This window comes from Octopus bimaculoides, chromosome Z (genome assembly GCF_046866305.1).
Source record: "Octopus bimaculoides isolate indiv1 chromosome Z, ASM4686630v1, whole genome shotgun sequence".
NCBI lineage: Eukaryota > Metazoa > Mollusca > Cephalopoda > Octopoda > Octopodidae > Octopus > Octopus bimaculoides.
The window spans coordinates 26,770,378-26,791,080 of NC_142944.1; the positions used below are offsets into that span (position 1 = coordinate 26,770,378).

The 20,703-nt window shown below is 34.1% G+C and overlaps 1 protein-coding gene across 2 annotated transcripts in view; it reads left to right on the forward strand.

Annotated features, from left to right (window-relative positions):
- The window catches only part of LOC106868774 (WD repeat-containing protein 20), a 331,569-nt gene that overhangs the window by 253,809 nt on the left and 57,057 nt on the right, over window positions 1-20,703 (forward strand). Inside the window, exons 3-4 of one of the 2 annotated variants that reach the window (XM_089364993.1) lie at window positions 5,917-7,170; window positions 15,310-16,751. In XM_089364993.1, the coding sequence (XP_089221119.1) occupies window positions 5,917-7,170; window positions 15,310-15,360 (1,305 nt within the window). In that variant the 3' untranslated portion in view covers window positions 15,361-16,751. Of the gene's footprint in view, window positions 1-5,916; window positions 7,171-15,309; window positions 16,752-20,703 lie in introns of those variants that run through there. The other variant, XM_089364994.1, reaches the window with a different exon arrangement.

Below are 20,703 nucleotides of genomic sequence, written 5' to 3' on the forward strand. Positions count from 1 at the left end.
AATATGTTTGTCAGTATGAAGCAAATTCATGCTTACTTATATGTTGGGTAAGCATAAATTTATACATATATATATGAATGGATGGGTGGATCCAGAAAGAGGCTTAAAGACCATGCTGATGCAGTGCTAAAGCAGAAAATGGATTAGAAGGGAGTGTGGAATGGAAGATAAGAAAAGGTGGAGGGTTAATGGTTGTAAGGATTTTAGGGAAACTGAGAGATGTTTATATATATATATATATATATATATATATAAATTAAAGAATGACAAGGGAGCAGGGATTACTAAATCAGCTTCATAACTTACAGCTGTTTCTGCTTTAATAAGCATTACACTCAAAGCCATTAAACTGAAGTGTAAGTTTATTTCAGAAAGCATTTAGAAACATAGAAATGATTATTTTTAGAATTATATATTTAAATAAATAATGTAATTTGGTTTGATTCTGTGTCTATTATGGCATTTCATTGGGGCTTAGAAACGCTTGGTGGCACCCATCTCCTCTCTAAGTTTAGACTGGTAACAGGAGTAGTTACCAGGCTGTAGCTGAGAATAGTCTCAAAGCCAAAGTGAGAGTCAGGTGAGACCCAGTATACCCATCCATCTCTAAAGATCCTGCAGCTGAAAACCAAGGTATTCTCTCTACCTTGACACCCCTGTCACAACTTCATTGACTTCAAAAAGACTTTTGGCTATGTTTGGCTTAATAGTTTGTGACAAGTGATGAAGAATTCCAACTTCAATAACAACTTCATGAAAGTAATCCAAGTACTATATGGAAACTCAAACAGTGTAGTTGTCCTGAACAGCATCAAGAAGAGAAAAGATTGGGCCAGTGAGATGGTGCAGAGGCCACTAGCATTTTGGGACACTGTCATATTTTCTGACAGTGGTTGAGTGTGGGTCTGGGGACTTTGTGATCAAGAATTTGATGTGAGAAGATTGCAGCCAACAATGAAACACAGCAGCTATTCTGTGACAGTCTGAGGAGTAATTTGGAGCAATGGTTGATCAGAGCTAGTGGAGTGTGAGGGAAACATAAACTGAGATAAATATGTGTTCATATTGCAGAATGAACTCCTTCTAGTCTTCTCTAGTGATAAAAATCCTATTGAACACTTCTGGGACATAATAGATAGATCACTTCATAAAAAGAACAAGAAAGCATCTTCAAAGCCAGATCTTTTAAGATTGCTGCATGAAACTTGGCAAGAAATTCTGCAAGAGAATATTTGTCATCTGATCAGTAACATGCCTAATACGGTCCTTGCATTGAAAAATGCAAAGGGCATGTCTATTAAATATTAAATATTCACATTATAACAATTAATAAATAATTTAAATGTATAATTTTAGATTTAAATAAATTTGAATTATTATAAGGCTGTCTATTTACTTTTGTCATGTCTGTGTATCTATACTCTAATGCAGAAAGCTGCTTATTAATTAAGTATGTAACAATTACTAAAAGTACTAAAAGAAAGCAATATTAAAAGCTTGACCATCTGGAAATATTTTTATAAATTCATGTTCTAAAAAATTTCTTATAATTTTGATTTCTGAAGTTTATTGAATTATTTTAAACTGCAAATTCTCGCAAATTTAAATATTCATTGCATTCACTGTGGAGTAGATTTTAATGTTTAATAATAAACATTAATTCGTTGCAGGCAACATTTTACATTTGTATTCGTAACAGTTTCTTATTCTCGTTCACCTCTATTTTCATTAACGATGATTTAATAATGGCTATATAACTTTGATATGAGACACAATTTCAAGAATGTTATCAGTTTCCAGAGTTTGTTAAATGAATATTTTTCGATAAAATTAAAATTTTTTTAATATATCAGCATAATTTTTAAGTGATTTTGTGTTGAATAAATGCATGCTATTACACAAAATAGCTATATAACTTTGATATGAGGCACAATTTCAAGAATATTATCAGTTTCCGGAGTTTGTTAAATAAATATTTTTAATAAAATGAAAATTCATTAATATACCAGTATATATATATAGCAATATCAAAGGCAGGTTAACTAGGAAGTTAGTTTTTGTATGTGGCAGATGTTCAGGTGCAATAAACACTGTAAACAAACAGGAAACAACTTGTGTCTCATTCCAGGGAGAAAAACTAGAGGTAGTTGATAGCTTCCGCTATCTGGGTGACCAAGTTAGTAGTAGGGGTGGGTGCGCTGAAAGTATAGCTGCTAGAATAAGAATAGCCTGGGCAAAGTTCAGAGAGCTCTTACCTCTGCTGGCGACAAAGGGACTCTCACTCAGAGTAAAAGGCAGACTGTATGACGCATGTGTACGAACAGCCATGCTACATGGCAGTGAAACATGGGCTGTGACTGCTGAGGAGATGCGTAAGCTCGCAAGGAATGAAGCCAGTATGCTCCGCTGGATGTGTAATGTTAGTGTGCATACCTGACAGAGTGTATCTTGAGAGAAAAGCTGAACATAAGAAGCATCAGTTGTGGTGTGTGCAAGAGAGGCGATTGCGCTGGTATGGACATGTGGTGAGAATGGACGAGGATAGCTGCATGAAAAAGTGCCACACCGTAACAGTTGAGGGAACCTGTGGAAGAGGTAGGCCCAGGAAGACCTGGGCTGAGGTGGTGAAGCAAGACCTTCGAACATTGGGCCTCACCCAGGTGATGACTTCTGACCGAGACCTTTGGAAATGTGCTGTGCGTGAGAAGACCCGGCAAGCCAAGTGAGACCTAAATCCAAGGCTTCTGCCAGGGGTGTAGCCAGCCCACTCATGAGTACCTTTCCTACATTGGACACTAAACTCCACTTGCGAAGACTTGTTGAGGCAAGTGAAATCGAACTAAATTCGACAACTGGCAACCGTGCCAACGTCGTCTCCTTCATTGGACACGAAATTCAGCTTGCGAAGACTTATTGGGGCAAGCGAATAGCAAAATCGGGATAGCACCTGTACCCAGCGTCGCCTTTCTAGCACTTGTGCCCGTGACATGTGTAAGAATTTTCGAGCGAGATCGTTGCCAGTGCCCCTGGACTGGCTCTTGTGCGGGTGGCACATAAAATACACCATTTTGAGCGTGGCCGTTGCCAGTACCGCCTGACTGGCCTTCATAGGACTCTCGAGCGAGATCGTTGCCATTGCCCCTGGACTGGCTCTTGTACAGGTGGCACATAAAATACACCATTTGAGCGTGGCCGTTACCAGTACCACCTGACTGGCCTTCGTGCGGATGACACGTAAAAGCACCCACTACACTCACTGAGTGGTTGGCATTAGGAAGGGCATCCAGCTGTAGAAACTCTGCCAAATCAGATTGGAGGCTGGTGTTGCCATCCGGTTTCACCAGTCCTCAGTCAAATCGTCCAACCCATGCTAGCATGGAAAGCGGACGTTAAACAATGATGATGATGATTTTTTCATTTCATATTTACACAAAATAGTTGTATAACTTTGATACGAGGCACAGTTTCAAGAATATTATCAGTTTTCAGAGTTTGTTAAATGAATATTTTTGATACAATGAAAATTCTTTAATATACCAGTATAATTTTTTTTTAAACAAAGAAGTAATTTTATTGGTATGGCTACTTGGAATGCTATAAGCCTTACAATAATAACTCTGTGATCACTGCTATTTCTAGCATGCTAAACAAGATAGTTTTTAATGAGCTTTCATTTATATATAATATGCAACTGAGAGAGAAAGACGGGCAACTGAATCAGATGAAACCAGGGCAAAGCGACTGAAACAGATGTCTGAATATGCACGGAGATGTGGACATGATTCTATTTCTGCTACATATGACCAACTGGTTAGGGTATCTCGAGAGAAGAATATTCTACTTCAAAACAATGTGTCAGATCACAAATTGTTGATGCAACACTAAAGAGATCTTTTCTTTGCGATCATGTGGAAGTAGTGGAGTTGACAATTGATCTAAGACTCTTTACAGAAGGTCATTCTGATGAAAGAGCGTTTGCTAATTACCTTCTTGATGTAAGAAATGGTAATATTTCTGTTGAACAAAGCCTAGGTGAATTCAGAATCAAACTACCCAATGACCCTTGCCTTGAAAGTGGTACTCTTTCAGATCTATGTGATTTTGTATATATGCTGACCTCAAAAATAACTTCACAAATCCTGTGTGGCCAGCATACTGTTGTGTCCTCGCCCCCAGGCGAAGAAGTAGGATCTCCTAAGACATATAAATAGAGGTAGTCTGGCCTTGGTAGAGTGTTGAATAGCAGTTGTGTAGCGGTTGACTAGAGATCATCTGAAGGTGCCAGATAGCAGTAGCTTGAGACATAACAGTGGCGACGAGGATGAGATGCTCACACAGCCACTGTGTAGTATTGCGATATAACAGTGGCGACGAGGATTCGCAACTCACACAACCACTGTGTAGTATTGAGACATAACACACACCTATGTAAGTTCTACCAATTATTAATGATAAATATATATAACAGATTGATTTTTTTTAAAAAGAGAGATTATGGCTATGATAAAATAATGAAAGCAATATTTACTGAGCAAGTGAGCACTGTTATACAAAGAAATTAGACATGAAATATAAAAATTATTAGAATTGGGAATCAAATGTGGAAATATTAAGTGGCTAGTATTATGTTATTTTGTTTATGTTACCTGTAAATTTTACAATATCCATTCATCATATTCATTAGTTATGACATGGCACTGAATAGAGAGAATGTGCTTATTTTAAGGTCTTCTCTTCAAATTCACTTTATACCCATTTCCATGTTCCATTATATTACGTTAGTCTTTGCACTAACATACTTGTCATTTTGTTTTAACCTACCTGAAAGTGACAATAAATGAAATAAATACTTTCAAGTTTACAACAGTAAATGAATAGTCTGTTTTATTTACCTATTAAATTTCAAATTTGCAACTTACTTTTCCCTATTTATGTAACAAGTTTTTTTTATTTTCAAAATAATTCATTATTTACATACAAGCAGTACATTTTAGTAAAAATCTATTTATATTCCATATAAAGAAACTTTTGCTATCCCTTAGTTAAAATATTTCTTCTTATATTAATAAAGGGATAAAGAAAAAAGAAAATTACTCTACATATTTTCTTAAAGGTTTATTATATAATTTGCTTATTTTTTTCCAATAAATTACATTTTTGTTATTAGCAACTGAAGTAGTATTGGTTCAGAATAGCATTCTGTAAATCCTACTTAATATGGATATACTGTGGAAAGCCACAAAGCTGCAGTATTCTTCATAAGAAAGATTCTTACATTGAAGTATTGTGCTAAAGTGCACAGAAGTGTATCAGTAGTAGGTGAGAAGTGTTCTGTATCAGTGATGGAATTGCTAAATCCAAATTTCTGTGTTTTTATACATCATCAGTGGCAAGTATCCACTAATAACTGCATGCTTGGCTTTGTAAATCATATCCATGTTAAGTAAGATATACAGAATGCTATTCTGAACCAATACTGCTTCCATTGCTAATAACAAATTAGCATGCTAGAAATAGCAGTGGTCACAGTTATTATTGTAGAATTATACTGTTCCAAGCAGCGATACCAACAAATTCCATTTTTACCCAGCCCACTAGTTATTTGCAACAGTAGAGGTTAAATTTTTCTATGCATGTAGTTGATAGTAGATGCTTGCTATTGATGATGTGCACAGACATATAAATCCAGATTTAGTAAATTCACAACTTCTGGATGTTTTTCATCTACTACTTATACATCTATATGAGAAGCTGTCTCAAGATGAGTGCTACAGTTTTGTAGCTTTCTACAGTATATCCACTTAGAGTAATGTATACAGAATGCTAAATATTATTTTCATTTTGTTTTATTAAACTTTGAAGTATTTTTATCTTAATTTACCTTATTGTAATGTTGTTTCTCTTTATTTATTTCAGAGATTAATAGATAAAAGCAAAGTTACTTGTATTAAATGGATTCCAGGATCTCGAAACCAGTTTCTAGTTTCACATGCAAGTGGACAAATATATGTATACAATGAAGAGCTCCCATGTTGTGGAGCACCTCCTCACTATCAGCCTTTCAAACAGGGAGATGGATATTCAATATACACATGTAAGACCAAAAGTACTCGGAATCCACTATATCGTTGGCTTGTTGGACAAGGTGCTATCAATGAGTTTGCATTTTCTCCTTGCTCTCGATTCTTAGCTGTTGTTGGACAGGATGGTTATCTTAGGGTATTCAACTATGATTCCATGGACTTAGTTGGATCTATGAAAAGCTATTTTGGTGGACTTCTTTGTGTATGTTGGTCTCCTGATGGCAAATATCTTGTTACTGGTGGAGAGGATGATTTAGTTACTGTCTGGTCATTTCATGAAAAAAAAGTAATTTGTAGAGGAGAAGGACATCGGTCATGGGTTAATGTAGTAGCCTTTGATCCTTACACATCAAATTTTTCTGATACAGAAGGCTGTGATTTTAGTGGTAGTGATGAAGAATTTCATTATGGGACATTACATAACCATGAAGGGAAAAGTGAAAACTCTGTTCATGAAACTAGTGTATTAAATCGATCAAGGACTGGATCAAATAAAAGTTTTTCTGACACTCGGACAACAAATTTTACGTCATATCGTTTTGGTTCTGTTGGCCAGGATACATTTTTATGCTTATGGGACTTGACAGAGGATGTTCTTAAGCAACCTGTAGGTCGTACAAGGACAAGTACCATTATTGGACCAAATGCATTTAATTATATGTCCCGTTGTAATAGTCTACCAAATTCTCAAAAATCTAATTCCTTGAACACACAGGTACCAATTGTTGATGGAAATTCTCTGCCAAATGCATCTGTGAATATCACTGCTAAATTTGCCACACTGTCTCTTGGAGATAGAAAAGATAAGGATCATGAAAAAAAGGAACACAAAAGAAATTTAAGTTTAGCTGGCAGAAGCAGTGAAAAAGTAAGCATATTGAAAACCAGTGTTCGGCCTATTGATGAGTCTTTAAAATTACTTGGAACTCCAGCTTGTCCACGCTTAGATGAAATTCCTATGTTGGAACCTCTTATATTTAAAAAAATAGCACATGAACGGCTAACAGCTTTAGTTTTTAGAGAAGAATGCATTGTTACTGCATGTCAGGAAGGTTTTGTTTACACATGGGCTCGTCCAGGAAAAGTGGTAAGTTCACTTAAATATTTTTTTAATATGGCTAAGTGATTAAGTATTTTTCTCTTATTTGGAGAAAAATACACTATGCAGTTACCATTTACTACTACCACTATAATAAATGCAATAGTTATCTTAAAGTTTTAAGTTGTTTCACATCTTTTATTTTAGTTATATTTACTATTATTCCTATGTATAGTGAGAAAGAGTGCACCATATCCTTGGAGATGACTATCTCCCAATATGGGCTAATGATTAGTGAATTGAGGCAGAAGGGTATAAGTAAAAGTATGCTAACTTACCTTTTTGGGACAACTTATGTGAAGTAATTTAATAAATACCTCACTCATTTATTTTTTAAGTTTTGTACTTATTTCATTGGTCTTTTTTATCAAATGATTAAGTAAACAAGCCAACAATAGTTGTCAAGTAGTATGGGAGATAAACACAAAGATGCACACACATGCACATCAGCATTATCATCATCATAATTTAATGTCCATTTTCCGTGGTTGCTTGAGGCAGGTGGAATTTCTTGAAACAGATTTTCTACAGCTAGATACCCTTCCTATTACCAACTTTCACCTTTTCTAAGTAAGATATTTCCCCTGTGGTCACAAATGTTACTACAGAAAATTGGAAATGAATAACACCACTTGTATGATGGTAATGCTTATTAACACCTATCATAATCTGCCAAGACAAGGGTACACACACATATACATTTCATATGTGTGTGTGTGTGTGTATATATATATATATATATATATATATAGTTTACTATTCTTTTATTAGTAGGATCAACAAAAGAAGTTTTCCATCCACTGAGAGATAAATATCTCACAGTATTTAAACATTAGCTACTAATAGTTTTATGCTATGGAAACACAATAATTCAGTAGATTTATATATCATGCCTTGTGTCTCAAAGCAATTCTTCAGGCTTGAATACACAATATGGCTGGTCTTATTTTAAAAGCCAAGAAAGAATGCTGGTCTATGAGAAAACACAAGAAAAGGCGAGCAGAAGGTGAATGCAAAAGGTGGAATGAGAAAAGGGAGAATAAGAAAAGACTAAATAAATAAAGTGGTAAAAGAAATAAAGGAAGGAAAACCAAGAGTTGCAAGCCCTTTGTCGATTAACCTCATAGTTAGTATAGCAGGTGCAGAATAGTTCAACAGGAAGGAGGCCAAAGTCTGTGAGAGCATCTTTAATCCAGAGAGGGTAGTTTGCAGTTTGACGAAACAAATTTCTCCATATGTTTGCATTTTCTAAAAAATTCCAGAGCTGGAATTAAGAAGTGTGGTAAAATTTACGGATCTAAAATATGCAATGCCTTTTACTAGAGTTGGCAGATTTTGCACAATATGCAGTAATGAGGCACTAGCTATTTTGAGCTGCAAAGGTAACTTGATTAACAAATTTGATGAGATCATAGTTAGGTGCTTGCTTCTTATATAGAGCATTCTTGTATAAAACCTATTGATCAATTGGATTATTTATCAGATTAATTGTGGTATTTCGTATTTAGTTTTGATTGATTTTATTTGGGTTCTTTAAGTTTATTTTTCTATTATCCTTTTTAGTGTTTTTTATGTTTTACTTTATATTTGGTATTTTATATTTTACCTATTATTAGGTAGACAAGTTTTTCCAGTTATTGATTTAGTGTGAGAAATTAATCTGTATCCATATGTTGGTTGTGTTATCTGTATTTGACTATGTACATTTCATATGTACATATAAGTATGTGTATGTTTCAATACTTATGGAAACATATATATACATGTGTGCAGTTATGTACTATTATTTTTACCTTGTGTGTATATATTTTTTGAGTGTATATATTTTTATTTACATTTAATTTGAATACCTTAGAGTATATTGCCTTTTGTATACATGTGTATGTACATATCTATTAGTTTTTTTTTTTTGTTATGCATGTAGATGTAGGTAGGAATATTTTTATATATCAGTATATATGTTTTATATGCAAGTACTTACATATATTTGTGTGTATATATGTAGTTATATTTACTGGATAAACTATGAAAATCACATTTATTTATCTATCTATCTATGCTTGTAGGTACGAAGATGAACATTGAAATTCATTGCTATATTTGTATATGTATTATGTGTATAAATGTGTGTGTATGTATGAGTGCATATATATGTTTATGTATGTAAGTGTAGATGCATGTGTGTGTGTATATATATAGAGACACTCATGTATATACATATGTGTATGTCTATATATATATATATATATATATATATGCGAGTAAGAATAAATACAAAAAAGGTGGGTTTTTTTGTATGATTGTGTATAGAGGAATATATTATTTAGTTTAAAAGAGTTCCAACACTGTCTGTTTTTTATGTTTTATTTATATTCCTGCAGAACCAATGTGGGGTATAGAATATGAAATATACAATATATAATATAATATACAATATATAATATAAAATAAAATAAAATAAAAATGGATGGCACCATGAAAGAAAGTATTGAATGTAGATGAAATATTGAGTGTTCAATATAAAGGATCAAATATATAAATATATAAATATAAATATATAAAGGCGACTCGAGTTTCAGGGCTATTTCCCTTCGTCATGGCCGGTATGACATTCCCTCTCTCTCTCTCTCTATATATATATATATATATAAATAGAATTTTAAATAGCTTCATTAAGGGGTAAAAAATATCCAATGAACCACTGGTTTATTGTCTATTATTTTTTTTTTTTTTTTTGTGAATAGTAATATTCCTAAAATAATAGGTTTAAGTATAAATCTTGGTTTATAAATATTCAAATTAAAATTCAGAAAATGGAGATGTAGCATTAATATAATTTATTAACTGCGAAAATTCAGCATGTTCTCTTAGAGCTGTTGCGTTTTTGCCCAAAGAGTTAAATTCCAGTAATTAAAACATTTTTATTAGGCAAATAAATTACTAGAATTTAATTCTTTGGACAAAAACACAACAGCTGTGAGAGAACATGTTGAATTTTTGCAGTTAATAAATTATATTACTACTTCATCTCCATTTTCTGAATTTTAATTTATATATAGGCGCAGGAGTGGCTGATTGGTAAGTAGCTTGTTTACAAACCACATGGTTCCGGGTTCAATCCCACTGCGTGGCACCTTGGGCAAGTGTCGTCTGCTATGGTTTTGTATATATTCACACATGTATATTTTTAGTTTGTGTTTGTATATTTATATATATTTATTTATACACTATTCTCTCTACAGTATTGAAGACAGTGCAATATATATAAGTGTTTGTAAAGAAAGTGGGAAAGTGTTTGTGTGTATATTACATGATAACATAAGTGTGTTATTTTTATATATAGACGTATATAGTCAAAATTAAATGACATTTTACTCTTTCATGTTTAAGGAAATTAATTTGATGTGTCATAAGAAAGACTTTGTATATGTTTTGATCTTTAAAAACACCCAAGTGAATTTTGTTTTTTATTTTCTATTGGTCAGTTAACATATATCCCTTTGGCATTTCAAATGCTTAGGAATTCGCTCATGAAGGATTATCTATATCTCATTTGTTTGAATGTAGTTAACATGTTTATGAGGTATTACAAATCTATATTCCATTGCATTATTTATCTTTTAAGTTGCTTGTGTCAAATAATGATGTCTGACAAGGTAAATGAACAATAATAATTATTATTTTATTTTATTTTATGGCATATCAATATATGTGGTACAGAATATATAATGCTTATTTACAGAAACATTGTAACTTTGATTTGAATTTCTCTTTTCCTCATCTTAATTATTATTGTACTCATCTTAATTATTATTACACTCTGCAAAGCATATCTTATGCCTGTTTGACTATACTTCAGATTTGCAAAGTGCTTCCCTTTATAATCTATTGGAGTTTAACTGATGTTTATTCAGTTAACTGAAAACTATGTTAACCAGTTTCTTACATGAAATGCTAACAAGGTGAAAGCTTGGATCTACAATTATTCCTTCAAATTATGTGTATGTTCACATCTGTAGCACATATGTATGCTAATGAAACAGCTATTGAGTACAATTTAGTTGAACTGTATGAAATTAACTCTTTTCTACTTTTATTCAAAATATATTGCTTGATAAGTTCATTTTACCTGATTATGTACATACCTGTTGGTTGGCTCCACCTGGATTAACTTCTGTATAATAACATACTGGAGCTTAACAAGTTATTATCAACTGTGCTCTTAAATACTGTAGCTGTGTGGTGAGAAATTTGCTTCCCAACTACATGGTTTTGGATTGTGTCCCACTGCATGGTACCTTGGGCAATTATTTTCAACTTTAGCCCCAGGCTAGCGACAGCCTTGCAAGTGGATTTGTTAGACAGACACTGAAAGAAGCCTGTTATATATACAGTAATTCATTGACTATTGCGAGCGTTACATTCCAAAACCCCCACGATAGGTGAAAATCCACAAAGTAGAAACAGTATTGTACTATATATATTTCATTATTTTTATTATTTGTATATATCTATTTTATTATAAATGCAAAACAACACCACAAAGGAATCAACATATGCTTAAATAATAAACCACGATAAGTGAACCACAATTGGTGAATGGTGATATGGCGAGGGATTACTGCATGTATATATTTTTATGTGTGTGCATTTTGTGTTTGTATTTGTTCCCCATCACTGCTTGGCAATCAGTGTTGAGTTGTTTGCATCCCTGTAAGACAGCCGTTTGGCAAAAAGAGACTGATAAAATGAATACCAGGCTATAAAAAACCATTACTGGGATTGATTCATTTGACAAGAATAAAGCTTTCAAGGTGGTGCCACACCATAGCCACACTACAATAACTAATAAAAGATAGAAGATATATACACATGCACACAAAACACAAACACTCATATATATATATATGACAGAAATGCTTTGGAGCAGGATCTTATGGATAGAGTCTCAATCCAACACAATGTCTATAAAATCCTGCTCCAAACCATTGTATCTACTCCAAGCTGGCACAGGAAAACAAGTGTTAAATAAATAATTGAATACACATTTTCATACATGCATGCACGCACACACACACTCACACACACACACACATACACACGTATTTATGCAGATGTGATTGAATGCATATACATATGTATACATCATCATCATCATTCAATGTTTGTTGTCCAAGCTTGCATGGGTTGGATGGTTTGACCAGGGCTGGCACGCTGAAAGGCTGAACCAGACTCCAGTCTGATTTGTCATGGTTTTCTATGGCTGGATGCCCTTCCTAATGCCAACCACTCCAAAAGTGTAATGGGTGCTTTTATATGCCACTGGCACAGATGCCATTTGTGTGACACCGAGTGTGTTTATGTGCCACCGACATGGGTGCTAATTTGCATGACATTGGTATCTGCTAGGACTGCAATTTTGCTTGGTTTGATGGATCTTCTTCTCAAGCATGACATAATGCCAAAGGTCTTGGTCATTGTCTCTATGAGGCCTAACACTCGAAAGGAAATCAGCCACCTCACCTCCACGAGGCTCAACACTCAAAAAGAACTCAACCACTTTGACTCCATCAGGCCCAATGTTCGAGAGGAACTTGGCCACTTTGCCGTCAATTCTTCAAAGCAAAAATACCTTCTGGGTGAGATGGAGTTATCTCCCTTAAAACTGTTCCAATTTTGTCAGAAAAGGGGCAGTTTATATACATTTTCTCTCATGAGGACACGAGGGCATCAACTAAACACTTCATTTTTCAAATTCAAGACGGTCCCTGGATCAGGCGAATTTTTTAGGATCCATACCCTCTTGACCAAGCAAAGTTTGTATTGTCTTCTCCCATTGAAGTATGGTCCGAGCTGTTCCAAGAGCTTCTATTTAATCGTGTATGGCATTTCCCCTTCTTTTAGATACCATATATAATTGGCCAAATATACAGCATTTAAAGTAGAGGGAATGCCATGCAGGTTTAAATGGAAGCTCTATGAACAGCCTGGACCATTATACCTCAACAGGGCAAAGATCTTAATAAAATCCTTGATCTGAAGGTTCTCTTAAATTCCAAAAGTGAAGTTTTTAGTTGGTGCCCTCATGAAAGAAAATTCTTGTTGGAGATATGGATTTACCCATTTCCTAACTATTGAATGGAAATTGTACATAAACTGATCATTTTTAGATAAAACTTGAATCTCACCCAGAAGGAGTTTTTGCTTTGAAGAATTTCATTTCGGGGTTTTTCTTTTTCACAACTTTGCTAACCAATACTGTATTCTTACAACCATTAGTAAAGATTATGTGCCTCCAGCCAGCAGGTCTGATGATTTGTCTATAGATGTGAAACCAATGGTAACTTTCTAGCCAGACATAACCAATGACTACATAATATTTTTTTTTTGTTGGCACTCCGTCGCTTACGACGTCAAGGATTCCAGTTGATCCGATTAACGGAACAGCCTACTTGTGAAATTAACGTGCAGTGGTTGAGCACTCCACAGACACATGTACCCTTAACGTAGTTCTCAGGGATATTCAGCGTGACACAGAGTATGACAAGGTTGACCCTTTGAATTACAGGCACAACAGAAACAGAAAGTAAGAGTGAGAGAAAGTTGTGGAGAAAGAATACAGCAGGGTTCACCACCATCCCATGTCGGAGCCTCGTGGAGCTTTAGGTGTTTTCGCTCAATAAACACTCACAATGCCGGTCTAGGAATCGAAACCGCAATCCTATGACCATGAGTCCGCTGCCCTAACTACTGGGCCATTGCGCCTCCACACTACATAATATATATATATATGAATATAAAATTTGAGGAGATAATTATAATCCCTGTTAGAAACTGGTTAACATAGTATTCAGTTAACTGAATAAACATCAATTAAACTCCAATAGATTGATTATAAAGGGAAACTCTTCATGAGTGAGTAACTGAGTGTGTGTGTGTGTGTATGTGTGTGTGTGTGTGTGCCCCCGGACTGGCTCATGTGCGGGCGACACATGAAATCTTTCGAGCGGGATCGTTGCCAGTGCCCCTGGACTGGCTCATGTGCGGGCGACACATGATATCTTTCGTGCGAGATCCTTGCCAGTGCCCATGGACTGGCTCTTGTGCGAGTGACACATGAGGTTTTTCGAGCGAGATCGTTGCCGGTGCCCCTGGACTGGCTCTTGTGCGGGTGGCACATAAAAGACACCATTTCGAGCGTGGCCGTTTTCGTGCGGGTGACACGTAAAAGCACCCACTACACTCTCTGAGTGGTTGGCGTTAGGAAGGGCATCCAGCTGTAGAAACTCTGCCAAATTAGATTGGAGCCTGGTGTTGCCATCCGGTTTCACCAGTCCTCAGTCAAATCGTCCAACCCATGCTAGCATGGAAGGCGAACGTTAAACGATGATGATGATATGCTTAAATATAGATATTTGCGGTAACTGTATGCTTTTATATGATTTTACATATATTCACACATGTATATTTTAGTTTGTGTTTGTCTACATATTTATATATATTTATACACTATTGTACCTATGATATCAAAGGTAAATGTTTGTAAAGAATGTGAGAAACTATTTGTGTGCATATACATGATAACATAAGTGTGTCTATTTATATATAGATGTATATAGTGGAAACTAAAGGACATTTTACTATTTCCTGTTTAGAGAGGTTAATTTGATGTGTCATAAGAAAGACTTTGTATATGTTTTGATTTTTAAAAAGATCCATATGAATTTTATTTTTTTTATTTTCAATTGGTCAGTTAACATATATCCTTTTGACATTTCAAATGCTTAGGAATTCACTCATCTATATCTCATCTGTTTGAATGAAGTTAACATGTTTATGAGGTATTACAAATCTATATTCCATTGCATATTTATCTTTTAAGTTGCTTGTGTCAAATAATGATGTCTGACAAGGTAAATGATAATTATAATTTTATTTTATTTTATGGCATGTTAGATATATTTATTTATCACATATTAATATATGTGGTACAGAATATAAAATGTTTGTTTACTGAAACATTCGTAACATCAATTTGAATTTCTCTTTTCCTCACTTTAACTGTTGTTGCTGTATATAGGCCATTTGGGCTAAATTGACGATGTTTATGTTTCCTTTTTTTTTCAGGAACAGCTTGATGTATTGGTAAACAATAGCACTGGAGAGCATAAAGATTAAAGTTGTAGTTGAGAAAAAGTTAGCTGACATGACAGACTGGAAGTCATCTGAGTGCTGGAAAAGAGTTATCTGTATCATGATGATTCACACTAGGTATCAAAAAGACAACATCATGATTGATGCTCTGTGCTCTGGGAATACTACAAAGGCTGTAACATGGCATGGATAGTTGCAGTGGAGACTACAAAGCCTTGACCAGCAGGAAGAGACACTGCAAGCATTCTGACTATATCTGCACACTGGAATTCATCCAACTGCAGGACAAGATGATAGAAGATCCAATCAAGAAAATCTTTTAAGCTTTGGCAAGAGAGATGGATGTTGGTGTCATCACTATGAAGCTGGTTCTGAATGAGAACCACTTGTACAAGAGGTTCAAGGGACAAATTCTGACAGCCAAGGTCAAGAAGAAATACTTGATGAAGACAAAGAAGCTCCTAAACAAGCTGAGGCATGCTGTTGAGCTGGAGATGACCTGATACTTCTCAGATGAAAAGAAATTCTACTAGGACTAGTTGCATAATATCTGGAACGTCAAGTAGTTTACCTACAATCCATATCCCACCTATCATGAAAACTATGTTCCCCCTAATCTGTGGTGGTCTTTGGGTGTGTCTTCAGTGAAGATGATGTCATGCTGTACCACATCTGTGCTATGAAGCGTTAGGCTCAATGCAGACAGTGTGTGAAGGTGCTGAAGACTGTGGTCAAACCCTGGCTGGAGACAGTTGTTGCAGCAGGATTCAACTCCTTACCATACCTCCAGAGAGAGCCAGAGGTGGTTGTTGGAGAATTTCTACAATTCCACTAGCCCCAACTACTGGTCTCCTAATTCCTCCAATTGTAATCTTATAGATTACTGTGCGGGGGACATGGTTGAGAAAGGTACCAACGATTCTGCCTGCAGCATGAAGGCTGAGATAGTGGCCAAGATGAAGAAGGTATTCAAAGATCTTCCCAGGGACACAATGAGGAATGCATGTGCCAGGTTCTGGAGTTCTCTTGAGGGTCGCTACTTAAGTAAACTCTTATCTCCCAGCTATAATCTAATTGATACATTTTGATTTTTTAATATATTTATATTTTCGGATGGAATATTGTTTTCTTTTCCTTTTTTGCAAACTGTCAAATTTAACTTGATCACCTTGTGTATATATGTATGTGTATATGTGTGTCTGTCTGTCTGTATGTATGTATGTTCGGGCATGTAACCCCATTTCAAAATGTCATCCGATAATCACTCCGGAAAGGAATATTCGGATAGAATGGGGTCTGCCAAAACTAGGCCGTAACAGCTGTAAGATTAAACTTCTGTTCATCCTCTAATTCCTTATGTACTTTGTACTTCTATATGTAAACCATGTTGGCAAAATAACATAGTCTGCCATGGACACCTGTGCTTTGGTTCTTTCTTTCTTTTTCTTTTCTTCCTTTTTTTTGTCACTTTTGCTATGAATTAAACTAATGAATTCAACGGGATACACCGTCTGCAAGTAGTTGGGTTCAGCATATTATCCTCCATTTTCTAATTGTTACACAAATTTTGGGTAAAACCTCCACTTTTACCCGCTCCCATTGATTGCACCTAGTATAGCACTAGCGTAGCAATAATTGGGTACCCTCCCAGCAGTATACTGGATAGATACTATCCCTTAGTGGGTTGTACCCCCAACCCCTAACTCTCTCACGTTATATATATATATATATATATATATATATACCGGAGTAAGCACATAAATGTGCAACAAGGTGGAAAAAAGAGTACTCAAATACCAGAGGTAGAGTAATTTCTTTATTTAAAAGCAGCAGAAATATAACAAAAGACTGTTACTCTAAGATTCACGTCCCCGTTCATCGGACAGTTTTGTTAGAAATGGAAAAGGAATGACAATGCAATCAAAAGTAATATAAAATTTGAAACACATAGATCTGTTTGATTGGTCGTTTCAAATGACGGTCATGGGTGCACAATGAACAAAACAAATGAATTTAATATAGATTCATCCTATTTTTAAAAAAATCAAAGAAAACCATAAATAGAAAAATGGGCTCAAAATACATATTGTAAATAATTAATTATATTCGAATTTACATTAAAATAAAATAAAATAAAATATGCGCTGCATTATAAATAAAATTACAACAGTATAAACACATACTAGACTATCTACAACATATATATATACATCAAAATACACAGATGCATACATACAGACAATCTACGTATATAGGTATATATTTGCACGAAAAATATACGTTGGTAACAAAAATTGTATCTTAACCTATGAAGTAGAGGGGAGGGTAACATATCGATAAGGACGTTACTAATATAGAAAGAGAAAAAGTGTGGCTATCGTGAGGAAGGAAAGGAAGAAAGAAAGAAAGACAGAAAGGAAGAAGGGAAGAAAGAAATAGAGAAAGAAAGAGAGAAAGGAGGAAAGCAAGCAAGAAGTGAGTGTAGCGTATATAACGAACGTACACAAAATTGGATTGCGTATATATGTGTATACGAAAATGTACATTAGCATCATGTATACAGATATATATGGGGATATATACGCAAATACTCACAAACATAACCGTATACATGCGTATGCACACATTCAAGTATGTGTGAGCGTAAACCTGAGCGCACAATCCCATATATAACAGATGCACACACGCGAATAAAAGCATGTATGTGTAAATAAATATAAGCATACACTCTTACCCATGCATACACAAAAATGCACACACACAAAATCATAACTGTATGTGCACAAGTGTAAACCTAGGCTCTATATGTAAGCATAGACGCACACATACGAATACGTAAGTATTGTTACAATACAGACGTCCATATAAAAAAACTTTTAGGTCTCAGCATATATTTGTAGACAACTTTTTAAGAAATTGCTGGGTGTATAACAGTTAAAATTAGGTAAAAATACATGCATAATAGAATTCCATATATCGAACCATCCATAAAAACGGTTAAATCTGTTTACAAAGCGTTTTAAAATAAATACAAATAGAATAGAATAAAGTAAAACAAGAAAAAGAAAAACTATGCATATAACAGTCGAAGGTTTTCTTAAAATGGCGTAGGGATCTATACAATATTCTTGCATTTATAATGTGGTACCGATCCAATAGTAAGATTACACAATGGTTACAAGGAGTCAAACATTATCTCAAAGAGATTCCAACTTTGATTTTCATGTTTTATTTACAATCTTATAAAAATATACTCTATAAGATAATATAATATAATGGAATGATAGAATATTAAATTCCATTCTGATTGAACTAGTACTTTCATGCATTAAACTATATGATCTTCAGGTTTATGTAGTAGAAATGACAGTTATGTTTTACAATTTACAACTGTAGTGAGATGGCTAAACTGTGTGCCTTAAATACATTTAAATAGGCTTCAGAATGTTAAATTTTGCAAACTACATTCTGACCAATCAGTGTGTGGTTTTTTTTCTAAATTACTTAAGTTGCTTGGTTTAGGTGTCATGGTTTGTTGAACATGTCAAGAAACCTATATTTTGACCTTGGCCAAAGCAGTTGGGCTATTTTGACCTTGGCCAAAGCAGTTGGGCTATTTTTAGAAATGTTGTAAACAACATTTCCCAGGAATTTTTACATATCAATTATCATCATCACCATTATCATCTCCTTTATTATTGTTGTCGTTGTTGTAGGTGGTGGCAGGAGTAGCTGAGTAATAAAACCCCAAAAATAAGATTATTTTTACTGACCTTTCTCTTGAGAGAAAAATCAGAGAAATTGAGATATGAGAGAAAAATCAGAGAAAAGAACTTTATTAATAAATTCCAACCCAAGCTCAATAAACAATAATACTAATACTTAGAGGTACTATTTCTACTGCTATGACCACTAACAACAACAACAACAATACTTAAGGAAAATACTAGCTAAGTCAAGAGAAAGGTCAATAAAGATAATCTTATTTTTGGGGTTTAAAGTTCTATTACCACAGCTACTTCTACCACCACCACCACCAACAATAACAACAATAATAAAGGAGATGATAATTGATATGTAAAAATGTTTACAACATTTCTAAAAATAGCCCAGCAATTGCTACTTTGACCAGGGTCAAAATCAGGTCTCTTGACATGTTCAACAAATTGTGACTCCTAAACCAAACACCAATCAACTTAAGTAATTTAGTAAAACTACACACTGATTAGTCAGAATAGAGTTTACAAAAATTAACATTCTGGAGCCTATACAAATGTATTTAAGGCACACAGTTTAGCTATCTCACTACAATTTTAAATTGTAAAACATAACTGTCACTTCTACTACATAAACCTGAAAATTGCATAGTTTAATGCATGAAAGTTCTAGTTCAATCAGAATGGACATTAAATATTCTATCATTTCATTATATTATATTATATTATTATAGGATTGTAAATAAAACGTGAAAATCGAAGTTGGAATTTCTTTGAGTAATATATTCTTCTATACACAATCATACATACCCAAGTATATATATATATATATATTTATATATATATATATATATATATATATATATATATATATATATATATATATATATATATATATATATATATACTTGGGTATGTATGATTGTGTATAGAAGAATATATTACTCAAAGAAATTTCAACTTCGATTTTCATGTTTTATTTACAATCTTATAATAATATAATATAATATATATATATATAATATTATATATATATATATAAAGTAAAAGAGTCGAAAGGAAGAGTAAGTAAGGTTAGGTAGCTTTTTAATCACTACAAATGTTTCGATACATGCAGATCTTTGTATATACAGAATTTAAAGTTAAGTTTGAATTAAATTATGCAACGATTTATCTGTATAAGAAGATCCATATATATATGAAGAAGGAGGAGGGGGAAACCTTTGTTGCAGCAGACCTAATTAGTGCTCAGTATGAGCATATAACATATTTTCATAGGTCCAGTTCCTTTTTCGTGGGAATACAAAATGCATAAAACATTCATCGAAATCTTAGGTTTCAAATGCTCCAATATTACAATCCTAAGAAAAGCAGTATTACAAAACCTTACAATTGTTTTGAAGAAAGCGTTTGTATTGGGCAAGTTTTCCAACCAATACAAATAGTCGCATTTCTCTCATCAGAGGTACAAATAAATCAATTAAAATAGTTTGAAAATTGAGAAATTTAAAATATCTCCTACTTACAGAACTTGAAGTCATATCGAGTAATGTTATATTTTTTTTTTAATGTTATAGTATTTTTTAAAAAGTTCAAAAGGTTATAGAAAGGTTTTGTGAAGTGGAAAATGTTGTGAAGTAAAACATTTGTG